Raw genomic sequence first — 19046 nt, 5'->3', positions numbered from 1 at the left:
TTAAGCAGTAAGAGTCCTGTAGGAACACATGTTATTTAAGCAGTAAGAGTCCTGGAGGAACACATGTTATTTAAGCAGTAAGAGTCCTGGAGGAACACATGTTATTTAAGCAGTAAGAGTCCTGGAGGAACACATGTTATTTAAGCAGTAAGAGTCCTGTAGGAACACATGTTATTTAAGCAGTAAGAGTCCTGTATGAACACATGTTATTTAAGCAGTAAGAGTCCTGGAGGAACACATGTTATTTAAGCAGTAAAAGTCCTGGAGGAACACATGTTATTTAAGCAGTAAGAGTCCTGTAGGAACACATGTTATTTAAGCAGTAAGAGTCCTGGAGGAACACATGTTATTTAAGCAGTAAGAGTCCTGTAGGAACACATGTTATTTAAGCAGTAAGAGTCCTGGAGGAACACATGTTATTTAAGCAGTAAGAGTCCTGTAGGAACACATGTTATTTAAGCAGTAAGAGTCCTGTATGAACACATGTTATTTAAGCAGTAAGAGTCCTGGAGGAACACATGTTATTTAAGCAGTAAGAGTCCTGTAGGAACACATGTTATTTAAGCAGTAAGAGTCCTGGAGGAACACATGTTATTTAAGCAGTAAGAGTCCTGGAGGAACACATGTTATTTAAGCAGTAAGAGTCCTGTAGGAACACATGTTATTTAAGCAGTAAGAGTCCTGGAGGAACACATGTTATTTAAGCAGTAAGAGTCCTGGAGGAACACATGTTATTTAAGCAGTAAGAGTCCTGTAGGAACACATGTTATTTAAGCAGTAAGAGTCCTGTAGGAACACATGTTATTTAAGCAGTAAGAGTCCTGTAGGAACACATGTTATTTAAGCAGTAAGAGTCCTGGAGGAACACATGTTATTTAAGCAGTAAAAGTCCTGTGTGAACACATGTTATTTAAGCAGTAAGAGTCCTGGAGGAACACATGTTATTTAAGCAGTAAAAGTCCTGTAGGAACACATGTTATTTAAGCAGTAAGAGTCCTGGAGGAACACATGTTATTTAAGCAGTAAGAGTCCTGGAGGAACACATGTTATTTAAGCAGTAAGAGTCCTGGAGGAACACATGTTATTTAAGCAGTAAGAGTCCTGGAGGAACACATGTTATTTAAGCAGTAAGAGTCCTGGAGGAACACATGTTATTTAAGCAGTAAGAGTCCTGTAGGAACACATGTTATTTAAGCAGTAAGAGTCCTGTAGGAACACATGTTATTTAAGCAGTAAACGTCCTGGAGGAACACATGTTATTTAAGCAGTAAGAGTCCTGTAGGAACACATGTTATTTAAGCAGTAAGAGTCCTGTATGAACACATGTTATTTAAGCAGTAAAAGTCCTGTAGGAACACATGTTATTTAAGCAGTAAGAGTCCTGTAGGAACACATGTTATTTAAGCAGTAAGAGTCCTGGAGGAACACATGTTATTTAAGCAGTAAGAGTCCTGTAGGAACACATGTTATTTAAGCAGTAAGAGTCCTGGAGGAATACATGTTATTTAAGCAGTAAGAGTCCTGTATGAACACATGTTATTTAAGCAGTAAGAGTCCTGTATGAACACATGTTATTTAAGCAGTAAGAGTCCTGTATGAACACATGTTATTTAAGCAGTAAGAGTCCTGGAGGAACACATGTTATTTAAGCAGTAAGAGTCCTGGAGGAACACATGTTATTTAAGCAGTAAGAGTCCTGTAGGAACACATGTTATTTAAGCAGTAAGAGTCCTGGAGGAACACATGTTATTTAAGCAGTAAGAGTCCTGTAGGAACACATGTTATTTAAGCAGTAAAAGTCCTGGAGGAACACATGTTATTTAAGCAGTAAGAGTCCTGGAGGAACACATGTTATTTAAGCAGTAAGAGTCCTGTATGAACACATGTTATTTAAGCAGTAAAAGTCCTGGAGGAACACATGTTATTTAAGCAGTAAGAGTCCTGTAGGAACACATGTTATTTAAGCAGTAAGAGTCCTGGAGGAACACATGTTATTTAAGCAGTAAGAGTCCTGTAGGAACACATGTTATTTAAGCAGTAAGAGTCCTGGAGGAACACATGTTATTTAAGCAGTAAGAGTCCTGTAGGAACACATGTTATTTAAGCAGTAAAAGTCCTGTAGGAACACATGTTATTTAAGCAGTAAGAGTCCTGGAGGAACACATGTTATTTAAGCAGTAAGAGTCCTGTAGGAACACATGTTATTTAAGCAGTAAGAGTCCTGCATGAACACATGTTATTTAAGCAGTAAGAGTCCTGGAGGAACACATGTTATTTAAGCAGTAAGAGTCCTGTAGGAACACATGTTATTTAAGCAGTAAGAGTCCTGCATGAACACATGTTATTTAAGCAGTAAGAGTCCTGGAGGAACACATGTTATTTAAGCAGTAAGAGTCCTGGAGGAACACATGTTATTTAAGCAGTAAGAGTCCTGGAGGAACACATGTTATTTAAGCAGTAAGACAGGAGAAGCCTTGCTTTGTGGTGAGTGGGCGTTGCTTATGCAACAGACTTATGGTTTTCTCTGTGTACCACATGGACAAAAGAAGAGATTTGGTGAGGCTGCATTCTCATTTTATGCACCCAGATTGTGTCTCACTGCCAGTTTACATTAGGGATGCAACCTCAGCACATATGTTAATGTCAAGACTAAAAACCCATCTTTTTAATATTGTCTTTAAATGACTAAATAATTAAGTTACGATTATATAATGATTGGAGCACTTTGAGCTGCAACTTTTGCAGGAAAAGCACTATACAAATTAAAGTTATTATTATTATTATTATTATTATTATTATTATTATTATTATTATTATTATTATTATATAACGGTTACGAAACAAAACAACATTTTGACAAGAAAATGAATGTCTTAAGTATTCATTTAGTGATAGATTTGGGTAATTTCTGCTCTGCACTCAATAACTCAGAAATAGTTGTCCAAGCGACCACTGTTGTCAAGGTAACATGATAAACAAGTCTAGGTAATTGTGTGCGGTGTGCAGGGATGTTACGGCGATTCTAATTCGAGAGTCTAGTTTTACATGGATGTCGTGGGGTGCGGTGGGGTGGGATGTCGTGGGGTGCGGTGGGGTGGGGGTTTAATACAGATTCTGCAGGAGAGCGTCCAGAAGGGAGAGCTCAAGGCTTTAGGGGTGAGACGCTTTCGGGGTGAGACCCATGGAAGGCTTTAGGAGTGAGACCCATGGAAGGCTTTAGGAGTGAGACTCATGGAAGGCTTTAAATGTGTTATTAGCGTCCTGTTCCTCCGCCTCCCATTCCCTGCCGTATGAAAGTGAACACATAATTAGTGTTGTCTGTGTCATGTGATCGCCCGCAGGCCAGCACACAGACGATACCAATCAGTAGAAAAACAAGCTGAGATTTGCATCTGCGCTGTGCCCACGTATCTGTATCAGTGTGTCCTCAGTCTGGCCTCAATAGAACAGCCATGGGTGGGGTCATTTGACCCTGTGAGTAAAAAGAAAAAGGTATATCTTTGCACTCGATCAAATTTCAGGACCGTCCTTTCATGACTTGTCCTAGATATGTGCGTTCTACCACCCAGTATCCTTACATTTTCTAAAACACATCAGGATAAGCTAGGGTAAAGATATTTAGCAGTTTTTCTGTGTAGGAGGGCAGGCTAATTTACAAGCCGGCTAATTAGTGGTCGTTGTGTGTAAGTAGCAGCTTCCCATTGTAAAGACTATGGTCATTTGACCTCCGAGACGACTCTCTTATAGTAGAGGCACGGCTGTTCTAGTGTTAGAAACACACTCAGACACACTCTACTCTACCCAGCATGCCGTGCTGCCTCCCCCCCCCCCCCCTCCTCAACAGATCATTACCCAGCATGCCGTGCTGCCTCCCCCCCCCCCCCCTCCTCCTCAACAGATCATCAACTTTGCAACATTGGCCGATTTGTTTGTTGTTGTGTTGGACCCTGCTTGTGTTGCTTGCCGTTCACATGACTAGTCCCTATGATAAGCGTATTGATAAGCGTATTGATAGCAGTTTTTGCCCTCCGGTTAATTGATAACCCCTGGACCTGATCATGTTCAGACTCCTTCTGTCCTGCAGTCAGTGGATCACTGACCTCTCTGACACTGACTGACCCCTCTGACACTGACTGACCCCTCAGACACTGACTGACCCCTCAGACACTGACTGACCCCTCAGACACCGACTGACCCCTGACTGACCCCTCAGACACCGACTGACCTCTCAGACACTGACTGACCCCTCAGACACCGACTGACCTCTCAGACACTGACTGACCTCTCAGACACTGACTGACCCCTCAGACACCGACTGACCCCTCAGACACTGACTGACCTCTCAGACACCGACTGACCCCTCAGACACCGACTGACCTCTCAGACACTGACTGACCTCTCAGACACTGACTGACCTCTCAGACACTGACTGACCTCTCAGACACTGACTGACCCCTCAGACACCGACTGACCTCTCAGACACTGACTGACCTCTCAGACACTGACTGACCTCTCAGACACTGACTGACCTCTCAGACACCGACTGACCTCTCAGACACCGACTGACCTCTCAGACACTGACTGACCCCTGACTGACCTCTCAGACACCGACTGACCCCTCAGACACCGACTGACCCCTCAGACACTGACTGACCCCTCAGACACTGACTGACCTCTCAGACACTGACTGACCTCTCAGACACTGACTGACCTCTCAGACACTGACTGACCCCTGACTGACCTCTCTGACACTGACTGACCTCTCAGACACTGACTGACCCCTCAGACACCGACTGACCTCTCAGACACTGACTGACCTCTCAGACACTGACTGACCTCTCAGACACCGACTGACCTCTCAGACACTGACTGACCTCTCAGACACTGACTGACCTCTCAGACACTGACTGACCCCTCAGACACTGACTGACCCCTCAGACACTGACTGACCTCTCAGACACTGACTGACCCCTCAGACACCGACTGACCTCTCAGACACTGACTGACCTCTCAGACACTGACTGACTGACCTCTCAGACACTGACTGACCTCTCAGACACTGACTGACCTCTCAGACACCGACTGACCTCTCAGACACTGACTGACTCCTCAGACACTGACTGACCTCTCAGACACCGACTGACCTCTCAGACACCGACTGACCTCTCAGACACTGACTGACCTCTCAGACACTGACTGACCCCTCAGACACTGACTGACCCCTCAGACACTGACTGACCTCTCAGACACCGACTGACCTCTCAGACACTGACTGACCTCTCAGACACTGACTGACCTCTCAGACACTGACTGACCTCTCAGACACCGACTGACCTCTCAGACACCGACTGACCCCTCAGACACTGACTGACCTCTCAGACACTGATGGTCGATGCTAAGAGGGCTCTTTGGTACGACTCGACCCTAAACCTTAACCATAACCCTAAACCTTAACCATAACCCTAAACCATAACCCTAAAACGTAACCATAACCCTAAAACTAACCCTAAACCATAACCCTAAAACTAACCCTAAACCATGACCCTAAAACTAACCCTAAAACGTAACAATAACCCTAACATAACCCAAAAACTAACCGTTCAAGCTAACTAACCGTTCAAGCTAACTAACCGTTCAAGCTAACTAACCGTTTAAGCTAACTAACCGTTCAAGCTAATTAACCGTTCAAGCTAACTAACCGTTTAAGCTAACTAACCGTTCAAGCTAACTAACCGTTCAAGCTAACTAACCGTTCAAGCTAACTAACCGTTCAAGCTAACTGTTTACATCTCACCTTCACTGGGGTGACGCCAGAGTCAGATCGCCCCAAGCTTGCCACTTAGCATTTACCTTCTCAAGAATTGCATCGTTGAACTTGACACCCCTGTCCTCCCCCCTTGTCCTCCCCCTGTCCTCCCCCCCTCCCCAGATTCAGAACATCCAGCTGGAGAGGGAGATGGCCCTGGCGTCCAACCGGAGTCTGGCCGAGCAGAACCTGGACATGAAGCCTCGGCTGGAGGAGCAGAGGCAGTGCCTGGTGGAGAGATACGCCCAGCTGGGGGCCGTCAGAGAGACCTACAGACAGCACTGTGACCAGAGAGGTGAGGAGGGGGGCGTCAGAGAGACCTACAGACAGCACTGTGACCAGAGAGGTGAGGGGGGGGATCAGAGAGACCTACAGACAGCACTGTGACCAGAGAGGTGAGGTGAGGGGGGGGGGCGTCAGAGAGACCTACAGACAGCACTGTGACCAGAGAGGTGAGGTGAGGGGGGGGGGGGCAGAGAGACCTACAGACAGCACTGTGACCAGAGAGGTGAGGGAGGGGAGGGGGCGTCAGAGAGACCTACAGACAGCACTGTGACCAGAGAGGTGAGGGAGGGGAGGGGGCGTCAGAGAGACCTACAGACAGCACTGTGACCAGAGAGGTGAGGGGGGGGGGCAGAGAGACCTACAGACAGCACTGTGACCAGAGAGGTGAGGTGAGGTGAGGGGGGCGTCAGAGAGACCTACAGGCAGCACTGTGTCCAGAGAGGTGAGGGGGGGGGGGGCAGAGAGACCTACAGACAGCACTGTGCCCAGAGAGGTGAGGTGAGGGGGGCAGAGAGACCTACAGGCAGCACTGTGTCCAGAGAGGTGAGGGGGGGGGCGTCAGAGAGACCTACAGACAGCACTGTGCCCAGAGAGGTGAGGTGAGGGGGGCAGAGAGACCTACAGGCAGCACTGTGTCCAGAGAGGTGAGGGGGGGGCGTCAGAGAGACCTACAGGCAGCACTGTGACCAGAGAGGTGAGGGGGGGGGGCAGAGAGACCTACAGACAGCACTGTGACCAGAGAGGTGAGGGGGGGGAGGGGGGGCGTCAGAGAGACCTACAGACAGCACTGTGACCAGAGAGGTGAGGTGAGGGGGGGGCAGAGAGACCTACAGACAGCACTGTGCCCAGAGAGGTGAGGGGGGGGGGGGGCGTCAGAGAGACCTACAGACAGCACTGTGACCAGAGAGGTGAGGGGGGGGGGGGCGTCAGAGAGACCTACAGGCAGCACTGTGTCCAGAGAGGTGAGGGGGGGGAGGGGGGGGGGGCAGAGAGAGGGAGTGAAAGAGAGAGGGTGAGAGAGAGAGAGGGAGGGGTGAGAGAGAGAGGGTGAAAGAGAGAGGATGAGAGAGAGAGGGAGGGGTGAGAGAGAGAGGGTGAAAAAGAGAGGGTGAGAGAGAGAGGGAGGGGTGAGAGAGGGTGAGGGTGAAAGAGAGAGGGAGGGGTGAGAGAGAGGGTGAGAGAGAGAGAGGGGTGAGAGATAGAGGGCGAAACAGAGGGAGGGAGGGAGGGAAGGAAGGATGAATTGAAAGCAAGAATAAGAAGAGAGGGATATGTAGATGTGGATGCACATCGTTCCAAGACATTTGAGAGAGAGAGGGGGGTGAGAGAGAGAGGGGTGAGAGAGAGAGGGGGGTGAGAGAGAGAGAGAGGAGAGAAAACCGATAGTAGAGAGAGACACAGATGATGGGACGAGTGTGAAGAGAGATGATGGGACGAGTGTGAAGAGAGAGAGAGGGATGGAGGAAGAAAGAAAGAGAGGGATGGAGGAAGAAAGAAAGAGAGGGATGGAGGAAGAAAGAAAGAGAGGGATGGAGGCAGAAAGAAAGAGAGGGATGGAGGAAGAAAGAAAGAGAGGGATGGAGGAAGAAAGAAAAAGAGGGATGGAGGCAGAAAGAAAGAGAGGGATGGAGGAAGAAAGAGAGAGAGGGATGGAGGAAGAAAGAAAGAGAGGGATGGAGGAAGAAAGAAAGAGAGGGATGGAGGAAGAAAGAGAGAGAGGGATGGAGGAAGAAAGAAAGAGAGGGATGGAGGAAGAAAGAGAGGGATGGAGGAAGAAAGAAAGAGAGGGATGGAGGAAGAAAGAAAGAGAGGGATGGAGGAAGAAAGAAAGAGAGGGATGGAGGAAGAAAGAAAGAGAGGGATGGAGGAAGAAAGAAAGAGGATGGAGGAAGAAAGAAAGAGAGGGATGGAGGAAGAAAGAAAGAGAGGGATGGAGGAAGAAAGAAAGAGAGAGAGAGGGATGGAGGAAGAAAGAAAGAGAGGGATGGAGGAAGAAAGAAAGAGAGGGATGGAGGAAGAAAGAAAGAGAGGGATGGAGGAAGAAAGAAAGAGAGGGATGGAGGAGGAAAGAAAGAGAGGGATGGAGGAAGAAAGAAAGAGAGGGATGGAGGAAGAAAGAAAGAGAGGGATGGAGGAAGAAAGAAAGAGAGGGATGGAGGAAGAAAGAGAGAGAGGGATGGAGGAAGAAAGAAAGAGAGGGATGGAGGAAGAAAGAAAGAGAGGGATGGAGGCAGAAAGAAAGAGAGGGATGGAGGAAGAAAGAGAGAGAGGGATGGAGGAAGAAAGAGAGGGATGGATGGAGGCAGAAAGAAAGAGAGGGATGGAGGCAGAAAGAAAGAGAGGGATGGAGGAAGAAAGAAAGAGGGATGGAGGAAGAAAGAAAGAGAGGGATGGAGGAAGAAAGAAAGAGAGGGATGGAGGAAGAAAGAAAGAGAGGGATGGAGGAAGAAAGAAAGAGAGGGATGGAGGAAGAAAGAAAGAGAGGGATGGAGGAAGAAAGAAAGAGAGGGATGGAGGAAGAAAGAAAGAGAGGGATGGAGGCAGAAAGAAAGAGAGAGAGGGATGGAGGAAGAAAGAAAGAGGGATGGAGGAAGAAAGAAAGAGAGGGATGGAGGAAGAAAGAAAGAGAGGGATGGAGGAAGAAAGAAAGAGAGGGATGGAGGAAGAAAGAAAGAGAGGGATGGAGGAAGAAAGAAAGAGAGGGATGGAGGAAGAAAGAAAGAGAGGGATGGAGGAAGAAAGAAAGAGAGGGATGGAGGCAGAAAGAAAGAGAGAGAGGGATGGAGGAAGAAAGAAAGAGAGGGATGGAGGAAGAAAGAAAGAGAGGGATGGAGGCAGAAAGAAAGAGAGGGATGGAGGAAGAAAGAAAGAGAGGGATGGAGGCAGAAAGAAAGAGAGGGATGGAGGAAGAAAGAAAGAGGGATGGAGGAAGAAAGAAAGAGAGGGATGGAGGAAGAAAGAAAGAGAGGGATGGAGGCAGAAAGAAAGAGGGATGGAGGAAGAAAGAAAGAGAGGGATAGAGGAAGAAAGAAAGAGAGGGATGGAGGAAGAAAGAAAGAGAGGGATGGAGGAAGAAAGAAAGAGAGGGATGGAGGAAGAGAGAAAGAGAGGGATGGAGGAAGAAAGAAAGAGAGGGATGGAGGCAGAAAGAAAGAGAGGGATGGAGGAAGAAAGAAAGAGAGGGATGGAGGAAGAAAGAAAGAGAGGGATGGAGGAAGAAAGAAAGAGGGATGGAGGAAGAAAGAGAGGGATGGAGGAAGAAAGAAAGAGAGGGATGGAGGAAGAAAGAAAGAGAGGGATGGAGGAAGAAAGAGAGAGAGGGATGGAGGAAGAGAGAAAGAGAGGGATGGAGGAAGAAAGAAAGAGAGGGATGGAGGAAGAAAGAAAGAGAGGGATGGAGGAAGAAAGAAAGAGAGAGAGAGGGATGGAGGAAGAAAGAAAGAGAGGGATGGAGGAAGAAAGAAAGAGAGGGATGGAGGAAGAAAGAAAGAGAGGGATGGAGGAAGAAAGAAAGAGAGGGATGGAGGAGGAAAGAAAGAGAGGGATGGAGGAAGAAAGAAAGAGAGGGATGGAGGAAGAAAGAAAGAGAGGGATGGAGGAAGAAAGAAAGAGAGGGATGGAGGAAGAAAGAAAGAGAGGGATGGAGGCAGAAAGAAAGAGAGGGATGGAGGAAGAAAGAAAGAGAGGGATAGAGGAAGAAAGAAAGAGGGATGGAGGAAGAAAGAAAGAGAGGGATGGAGGAAGAAAGAAAGAGAGGGATGGAGGAAGAAAGAAAGAGAGGGATGGAGGAAGAAAGAAAGAGAGGGATGGAGGCAGAAAGAAAGAGAGAGAGGGATGGAGGAAGAAAGAAAGAGAGGGATGGAGGAAGAAAGAAAGAGAGGGATGGAGGCAGAAAGAAAGAGAGGGATGGAGGAAGAAAGAAAGAGAGGGATGGAGGCAGAAAGAAAGAGAGGGATGGAGGAAGAAAGAAAGAGGGATGGAGGAAGAAAGAAAGAGAGGGATGGAGGAAGAAAGAAAGAGAGGGATGGAGGCAGAAAGAAAGAGGGATGGAGGAAGAAAGAAAGAGAGGGATAGAGGAAGAAAGAAAGAGAGGGATGGAGGAAGAAAGAAAGAGAGGGATGGAGGAAGAAAGAAAGAGAGGGATGGAGGAAGAGAGAAAGAGAGGGATGGAGGAAGAAAGAAAGAGAGGGATGGAGGCAGAAAGAAAGAGAGGGATGGAGGAAGAAAGAAAGAGAGGGATGGAGGAAGAAAGAAAGAGAGGGATGGAGGAAGAAAGAAAGAGGGATGGAGGAAGAAAGAGAGGGATGGAGGAAGAAAGAAAGAGAGGGATGGAGGAAGAAAGAAAGAGAGGGATGGAGGAAGAAAGAGAGAGAGGGATGGAGGAAGAGAGAAAGAGAGGGATGGAGGAAGAAAGAAAGAGAGGGATGGAGGAAGAAAGAAAGAGAGGGATGGAGGAAGAAAGAAAGAGAGAGAGAGGGATGGAGGAAGAAAGAAAGAGAGGGATGGAGGAAGAAAGAAAGAGAGGGATGGAGGAAGAAAGAAAGAGAGGGATGGAGGAAGAAAGAAAGAGAGGGATGGAGGAGGAAAGAAAGAGAGGGATGGAGGAAGAAAGAAAGAGAGGGATGGAGGAAGAAAGAAAGAGAGGGATGGAGGAAGAAAGAAAGAGAGGGATGGAGGAAGAAAGAAAGAGAGGGATGGAGGCAGAAAGAAAGAGAGGGATGGAGGAGGAAAGAAAGAGAGGGATGGAGGCAGAAAGAAAGAGAGGGATGGAGGAAGAAAGAGAGAGAGGGATGGAGGAAGAAAGAAAGAGAGGGATGGAGGAAGAAAGAAAGAGAGGGATGGAGGAAGAAAGAGAGGGATGGAGGAAGAAAGAAAGAGAGGGATGGAGGAAGAAAGAGAGGGATGGATGGAGGCAGAAAGAAAGAGAGGGATGGAGGCAGAAAGAAAGAGAGGGATGGAGGAAGAAAGAAAGAGGGATGGAGGAAGAAAGAAAGAGAGGGATGGAGGAAGAAAGAAAGAGAGGGATGGAGGAAGAAAGAAAGAGAGGGATGGAGGAAGAAAGAAAGAGAGGGATGGAGGAAGAAAGAAAGAGAGGGATGGAGGAAGAAAGAAAGAGAGGGATGGAGGAAGAAAGAAAGAGAGGGATGGAGGCAGAAAGAAAGAGAGAGAGGGATGGAGGAAGAAAGAAAGAGGGATGGAGGAAGAAAGAAAGAGAGGGATGGAGGAAGAAAGAAAGAGAGGGATGGAGGAAGAAAGAAAGAGAGGGATGGAGGAAGAAAGAAAGAGAGGGATGGAGGAAGAAAGAAAGAGAGGGATGGAGGAAGAAAGAAAGAGAGGGATGGAGGAAGAAAGAAAGAGGGATGGAGGCAGAAAGAAAGAGGGATGGAGGAAGAAAGAAAGAGAGGGATAGAGGAAGAAAGAAAGAGAGGGATGGAGGAAGAAAGAAAGAGAGGGATGGAGGAAGAAAGAAAGAGAGGGATGGAGGAAGAGAGAAAGAGAGGGATGGAGGAAGAAAGAAAGAGAGGGATGGAGGCAGAAAGAAAGAGAGGGATGGAGGAAGAAAGAAAGAGAGGGATGGAGGAAGAAAGAAAGAGAGGGATGGAGGAAGAAAGAAAGAGGGATGGAGGAAGAAAGAGAGGGATGGAGGAAGAAAGAAAGAGAGGGATGGAGGAAGAAAGAAAGAGAGGGATGGAGGAAGAAAGAGAGAGAGGGATGGAGGAAGAGAGAAAGAGAGGGATGGAGGAAGAAAGAAAGAGAGGGATGGAGGAAGAAAGAAAGAGAGGGATGGAGGAAGAAAGAAAGAGAGGGATGGAGGAAGAGAGAAAGAGAGGGATGGAGGAAGAAAGAAAGAGAGGGATGGAGGAAGAAAGAAAGAGAGGGATGGAGGAAGAGAGAAAGAGAGGGATGGAGGAAGAAAGAAAGAGAGGGATGGAGGCAGAAAGAAAGAGAGGGATGGAGGAAGAAAGAAAGAGAGGGATGGAGGAAGAAAGAAAGAGAGGGATGGAGGAAGAGAGAAAGAGAGGGATGGAGGCAGAAAGAAAGAGAGGGATGGAGGCAGAAAGAAAGAGAGGGATGGAGGAAGAAAGAAAGAGAGGGATGGAGGAAGAAAGAAAGAGGGATGGAGGAAGAAAGAAAGAGAGGGATGGAGGAAGAAAGAAAGAGAGGGATGGAGGCAGAAAGAAAGAGAGGGATGGAGGAAGAAAGAAAGAGAGGGATAGAGGAAGAAAGAAAGAGGGATGGAGGAAGAAAGAAAGAGAGGGATGGAGGAAGAAAGAAAGAGAGGGATGGAGGAAGAAAGAAAGAGAGGGATGGAGGAAGAAAGAAAGAGAGGGATGGAGGAAGAAAGAAAGAGAGGGATGGAGGAAGAAAGAAAGAGAGGGATGGAGGAAGAAAGAAAGAGAGGGATGGAGGAAGAAAGAAAGAGAGGGATGGAGGCAGAAAGAAAGAGAGGGATGTAGGAAGAGAGAAAGAGAGGGATGGAGGAAGAAGGAAAGAGAGGGATGGAGGAAGAAAGAGGATGTCGAACATGAACTCAGAGAGTGTGCAGGGTGCCATCTGCCGCTGGGGACGGTGGGGATTACCCCTCCCCCCTCCACCTCCCCCCTCCCTCCTCCGCCTCTTCTGCTTGCGTCATCCCCCCCATCCTCTGACCAGCCATTTACCATTCCTGAAGGCCTTTCCCCGAGGAGGGGGCGTGATAATATACTGAAGCCAACGACTGTTGACAGCCCGGTGATTTCTCTGTCTGTCCAAATCGCCGACCGGTGTGGGAACGACGCGGAAGTTCGTCACTGTCTCTGTGTTCTTCACCACAGCTTGTTCATGCATGGTGTCTGTCTGTCTGTCTATCTGTCTGTCTGTCTGTCTGTCTGTCTATCTGTCCGCAACTTCCATCGCTTCCCTTTGCATGTTGCATGCAAATGGAACTGGCAAATGTACAAAAGTCACTAGCATGCAGTCACAGACAGAGAAGCCACAGACTCACTAGTCACAGACACAGACAGAGAAGGTACAGACTCACTAGCTAACAGACACAGACAGAGAAGCTACAGACTCACTAGTCACAGACACAGACAGAGAAGGTACAGACTCACTAGCTAACAGTCACAGACAGAGAAGCTACAGACTCACTAGCTAACAGACACAGACAGAGAAGCTACAGACTCACTAGCTAACAGACACAGACAGAGAAGCTACAGACTCACTAGTCACAGACACAGACAGAGAAGGTACAGACTCACTAGCTAACAGTCACAGACAGAGAAGCTACAGACTCACTAGCTAACAGACACAGACAGAGAAGGTACAGACTCACTAGCTAACAGACACAGACAGAGAAGGTACAGACTCACTAGCTAACAGACAGAGAAGCTACAGACTCACTAGCTAACAGACAGAGAAGCTACAGACTCACTAGCTAACAGACACAGACAGAGAAGGTACAGACTCACTAGCTAACAGACAGAGAAGCTACAGACTCACTAGCTAACAGTCACAGACAGAGAAGCTACAGACTCACTAGCTAACAGACACAGACAGAGAAGGTACAGACTCACTAGCTAACAGACACAGACAGAGAAGGTACAGACTCACTAGCTAACAGACACAGACAGAGAAGCTACAGACTCACTAGCTAACAGACAGAGAAGCTACAGACTCACTAGCTAACAGACACAGACAGAGAAGGTACAGACTCACTAGCTAACAGTCACAGACAGAGAAGGTACAGACTCACTAGCTAACAGACACAGACAGAGAAGGTACAGACTCACTAGCTAACAGACACAGACAGAGAAGCTACAGACTCACTAGCTAACAGACAGAGAAGCTACAGACTCACTAGCAAACAATCACAGACAGAGAAGCTACAGACTCACTAGCTAACAGACACAGCCAGAGAAGCTACAGACTCACTAGCTAACAGACAGAGAAGCTACAGACTCACTAGCTAACAGACACAGACAGAGAAGGTACAGACTCGCTAGCTAACAGACACAGACAGAGAAGCTACAGACTCACTAGCTAACAGACAGAGAAGCTACAGACTCACTAGCTAACAGACACAGACAGAGAAGGTACAGACTCACTAGCTAACAGTCACAGACAGAGAAGGTACAGACTCACTAGCTAACAGACACAGACAGAGAAGCTACAGACTCACTAGCTAACAGACAGAGAAGCTACAGACTCACTAGCTAACAGACACAGACAGAGAAGGTACAGACTCACTAGTCACAGACACAGACAGAGAAGCTACAGACTCACTAGCTAACAGACACAGACAGAGAAGGTACAGACTCACTAGCTAACAGACACAGACAGAGAAGCTACAGACTCACTAGTCACAGACACAGACAGAGAAGGTACAGACTCACTAGCTAACAGACACAGACAGAGAAGGTACAGACTCACTAGCTAACAGACACAGACAGAGAAGCTACAGACTCACTAGCTAACAGACACAGACAGAGAAGGTACAGACTCACTAGCTAACAGACACAGACAGAGAAGGTACAGACTCACTAGCTAACAGACAGAGACAGAGAAGCTACAGACTCACTAGTCACAGACACAGACAGAGAAGGTACAGACTCACTAGCTAACAGACACAGACAGAGAAGGTACAGACTCACTAGCTAACAGACACAGACAGAGAAGCTACAGACTCACTAGTCACAGACACAGACAGAGAAGGTACAGACTCACTAGCTAACAGACACAGACAGAGAAGCTACAGACTCACTAGCTAACAGTCACAGACAGAGAAGCTACAGACTCACTAGCTAACAGACACAGACAGAGAAGGTACAGACTCACTAGCTAACAGACACAGACAGAGAAGGTACAGACTCACTAGCTAACAGACACAGACAGAGAAGGTACAGACTCACTAGCTAACAGACACAGACAGAGAAGGTACAGACTCACTAGCTAACAGACACAGACAGAGAAGCTACAGACTCACTAGCTAACAGACACAGACAGAGAAGGTACAGACTCACTAGCTAACAGACAGAGAAGCTACAGACTCACTAGTCACAGACAGAGAAGGTAGAGATTCACTAGCTAACAGACACAGACAGAAAGCTACAGACTCACTAACTACAGTCTCAGACAGTCTCACGTGTTGATGACAATAGAAGCTGCATTACGCCCACCAGAACCATTCGCCCACCTGAGTTCAACAGTTGAATGTCTGAAGGTACTTCATGTTTCCAGACATGACGTGGAATTACATGAAACGGGTTTCTGAAAGGCCACTTTCTTCCAAGAGAGGTGGCCTCCTGGCCCCTCCCCTAACCCTTACCCTCAGACTGACCCCTAACCCTTACCCTCAGACTGACCCCTGACCCCTAACCCTTACCCTCAGACTGACCCCTAACCCTTACCCTCAGACTGACCCCTAACCCTTACCCTCAGAGTGAATGAACCCTGACCCTAGACACGGTACAGGAGCTGAACAGGCAGGGTAATGGTGATAGGAGGTGGTCTACCATCGTAATGTTGAGAGGGTGATCTGCTGTCCCTCAACTCCCTCAACTCCCTGCACGACACCAGGGCTCTGAGGAGGGCAAGGAAGACCATGGCCGACCCCTCCCACCCCGGCCACGGCCTCCTCACCCTGCTTCCCTCTGGGAGAAGGCTGCGGCTGCCTAAAGCTGTAAAGGCCGCAGGCTCAGTTTCTTCCCCTCAGCCGCCAGGCTGATAAATGACTCTGGCTCCCCCCCCGCCCCCAAGTCTGCCCAGGACTGAATACGCACTGGACTCACTGTTAAAACTCTGCACTGCACTTTATATATGTAGCACTATCCAATGCACTGTTGTCTGTCCTGTGTTGTCCTGTTTGTATTTGTGTTCGGATTCATGTAGACATGTGAAAAAAGTATAAACGCACTTACTGTAACGCCAAAGCAAATTCCTATATGTGTCAAGCATAATGGCAATAAACGTTATCTGAATCTGAATCTGAATCTGAATAATGGTGCCAGCATGCTCTGAATGAACATTCCATGACCACAACCAGTCAACAACAACAACAACAACAACAACAGGTCTTTGAAGTTAAACTAGCTGGTGCTGTTATGGTGGATAAGGCCTCATTTCTATATGTGGTTGACAACAGGCTTGAGAGAGAGTTCTGCTGGCAGTGTGCGTGTGCGTGTGTGTGCGTGTGTGTGTGAGATGTGTGTGTGTGTGTGATGTGAGTGTGTGTGTGTGTGTGTGTGTGCGTGCGTCTGTGTCTGTGCGTGTGTGTGGAGGCCTAGAGCTTGGTGTCATGTTGCACAGTGTGGGAGGTGTTCATTTGTCCTCTCTCTCTGTCACTGGAGCGTTCTCTCTCTTTATCTCATCCTCTCCTTCCTTCTCTCCCACCTCTTATTGTCTCCATTGCTCTCGTCACTCCATTTCTCTTTCTCTCTCTCTCTTCTCTCTCTTCACTCACTCTCTCTCCCTCCATCTCTCTCTCTTTCTCCTTCTCTCTCTCTCCCTCTCTCTCTCTCTCTCCTTCTCTCTCTTTCCCTCTCCCTCCCTCCCTCCCCCCCTCTCTCTTCTCTCTCTTTCTCTCTCTCTCCCTTTCTCTCTCTCTCCCTCTCTCTCCCTTTCTCTCTCTCTCCCTCTCTCTCTTTCCCTCTCCCTCCCCCTCTGTCTCTTCTCTCTCTCTCTCCCCCCCTCTCTCTCTCCCTCCCTCCCTCCCCCTCTCTCTCTTCTCCCTCCCCCCCTCCATCTCTCTCTCCCTCCCTCCCTCCCCCTCTCTCTCTCCCTCCCTCCCCCCCCCCCTCTCTCTTCTCTCTCCCTCTCTCTCTCTCTGTCTCAGATGGCATAGTGGGGCAGGTGTCACCTGAGGGGCTGTTCTCCCGGCTGCAGACAGAGGGCGCCACCACCGAGGCGGACTCAGAGGTGAGAGCTGACAACAGGGAGACAGATCTACACAACACACCCAAAAGATGATAACAACAAATAAAATAAAATTAGAACGAACGGGTTATTTCATTGAAGAGTGTTTTGTTTTTCTTTTACTTTCCCCTTCTATCTCTCTCTCTCCCTCTCTCTCCCCTCTCCCTCTCTCTCCCCTCTCCCTCTCTCTCCCCTCTCCCTCTCTCTCATCTCTCTCTCCCTCACCCCTCTCTCTCCCCTCTCCCTCTCCCTCTCTCTCCCCTCTCCCTCTCTCTCCCTCTCTCTCATCTCTCTCCCCCCCTCTCTCTCTCCATCCCTCTCTCTCTCCCTCTCCCCACCCCTCCCTCTCTTCCTCTCTCTCCCCCCTCTCTCTCTCCATCCCTCTCTCTCCCTCCCTCTCCCCACCCTTCTCTCTCCACCCTCCCTCCCCCTCCCCCCCCACCCCCGTCCATCCCATCCCTCCCTCCCAGACGCTGGCGGACTCCTTCCTGGACGGCCTGCTGCCTCTGGACTCCTTCCTGGAGCGTTTCCTGTCCCAGCGCTCCCTGGCGCACAAGAGGCGCGTGCGGATCGACAAGCTGCAGGAGATCCTCCGCCAGAAGACCGACGCCGCCGCGATGACATCACAAACGTGCTCCGCCGTCAACCAAGACCCCTCGACCACCTCGGCTTCGGCTTCGGCGGCAACTCCGGGAACTCCGTCCCCTTGGAATCATCATCAATCGACGCCGCAACAACAACAACAACAACAACAGCAACAACAACAGCAACAACAACAGAGTTCCAAACCCAACAACGCTAGCTTCCAAAACGCCCCGGGCTCTGGCCTGCCCTACTCCCCGTACCCCGTCTCCCCCCACATCCCCCCCTCCTCCTCCTCCTCCTCCGGTATAGCAGCAGGAGCAGCAGCAGCAGTAGGCCCGTCCAATCCCCCAGCTCAATTTCCTCCCTACCCCAGCCCCGGGTCCTCCTTCACCCCCGCCGCCGGCTACGGGGCCGCCCCGCGCCCCGCCTTCGGCCCCCCCCACCCCCACCACCCCTCCGCCGCCTCCTCCTGCCCCTACCCCACCCAGCCCACCTTCCCGGGCCCCCAGGGCTCTGCGTTCGGGCAGTTCGGCGGCCCCCCCAGCAACGCCCCCTACCCGTCTCCGTACCCCTACGGAGGAGGGGGGTACCCCGGCTACCCCACCGGCCCCAGCCTGCCCCACTCCCAGTCCCCCTCGGGCAGGCCCATGTACAGGCCCGGGTTTGGGGTTCCACAGCCCTACTCCTGAACCCCCCCCCCCCCCTCTACTCTCCTCTCCTCTCCTCCCCTTCCTCCTCTCCACCCGTCACTCATACTCAAGTCTCTCTCTCTCTCTCTCTCTCTCTCTCTCTCTCTCTCTCTCCTGGTCGATTTCATTGTGTGTGTGTGTGTGCGTGTCTCTCAAAAGTCTTAATCTCTCTTACTGTTATGTCTCATTCTCTCTCTCTCTCTCTCTCTCTCTCTCTCTCCTGGTCGATTTCATTGTGTGTGTGTGTGTGTGTGTGTGTGTGTGTGTGTGTCTCAAAAGTCTTAATCTCTCACTGTTATGTCTCATTCTCTCTCTCTCTCTCTCCTGGTCGATTTCATTGTGTGTTTGTGTGTGTGTGTGTGTGCGTGTCTCTCAAAAGTCTTAATCTCTCTTACTGTTATGTCTCATTCTCTCTCTCTCTCTCTCTCTCTCCCACTTGTGTCTTTCCTCTTCTCTTCCTCTTTTCTCTCATTCACTGCTGTCTCATTGCTGTCATCCCTCATCCCTTCTTCCCTCCCCTCCCCTCCCCAGTGTTTCGGCTATGTGCCCCCAGCAGCAGCGGTGGCCTAGCCACTGGAAGGTCTACACCCTCGCTCCCGTGGGATGAAATACGCCCCGGAAATGTCGCAAGGGTGCAAAGAATATTGACGGCCTCTAAAATATCCAGTCATTCCTTCTTTGTGTTGTTTTTAATTGAAGTCTTAAAGCGTAACTGACATCCTAAACTCCTCAACTGACATTCCAGCGTGTCAGCGTGTGTGGCCTAGTGGGGGAAATACCTCACCATC

The 19046-nt window shown here is 49.0% G+C and overlaps 1 protein-coding gene across 1 annotated transcript in view; it reads left to right on the top strand.

The window, feature by feature from the left end:
• Positions 1 to 18258, top strand: part of vps37c (VPS37C subunit of ESCRT-I) — a gene marked incomplete at its 3' end in the record, with an annotated part of 22565 nt that extends 4307 nt beyond the window's left edge. The window contains exons 4-6 of the mRNA XM_080533341.1: positions 5930 to 6101; positions 16905 to 16987; positions 17455 to 18258. Of these exons, the coding sequence (XP_080389467.1) occupies positions 5930 to 6101; positions 16905 to 16987; positions 17455 to 18258 (1059 nt within the window). The remainder of the gene's footprint in view (positions 1 to 5929; positions 6102 to 16904; positions 16988 to 17454) is intronic.
• Positions 18259 to 19046: the final 788 nt, after the last annotated feature.

The sequence above is a fragment of the Nansenia antarctica genome (genome assembly GCF_963989245.1).
Source record: "Nansenia antarctica genome assembly, chromosome: 6".
NCBI lineage: Eukaryota > Metazoa > Chordata > Actinopteri > Argentiniformes > Microstomatidae > Nansenia > Nansenia antarctica.
This window is presented reverse-complemented; position numbering and strand designations above follow the sequence as displayed.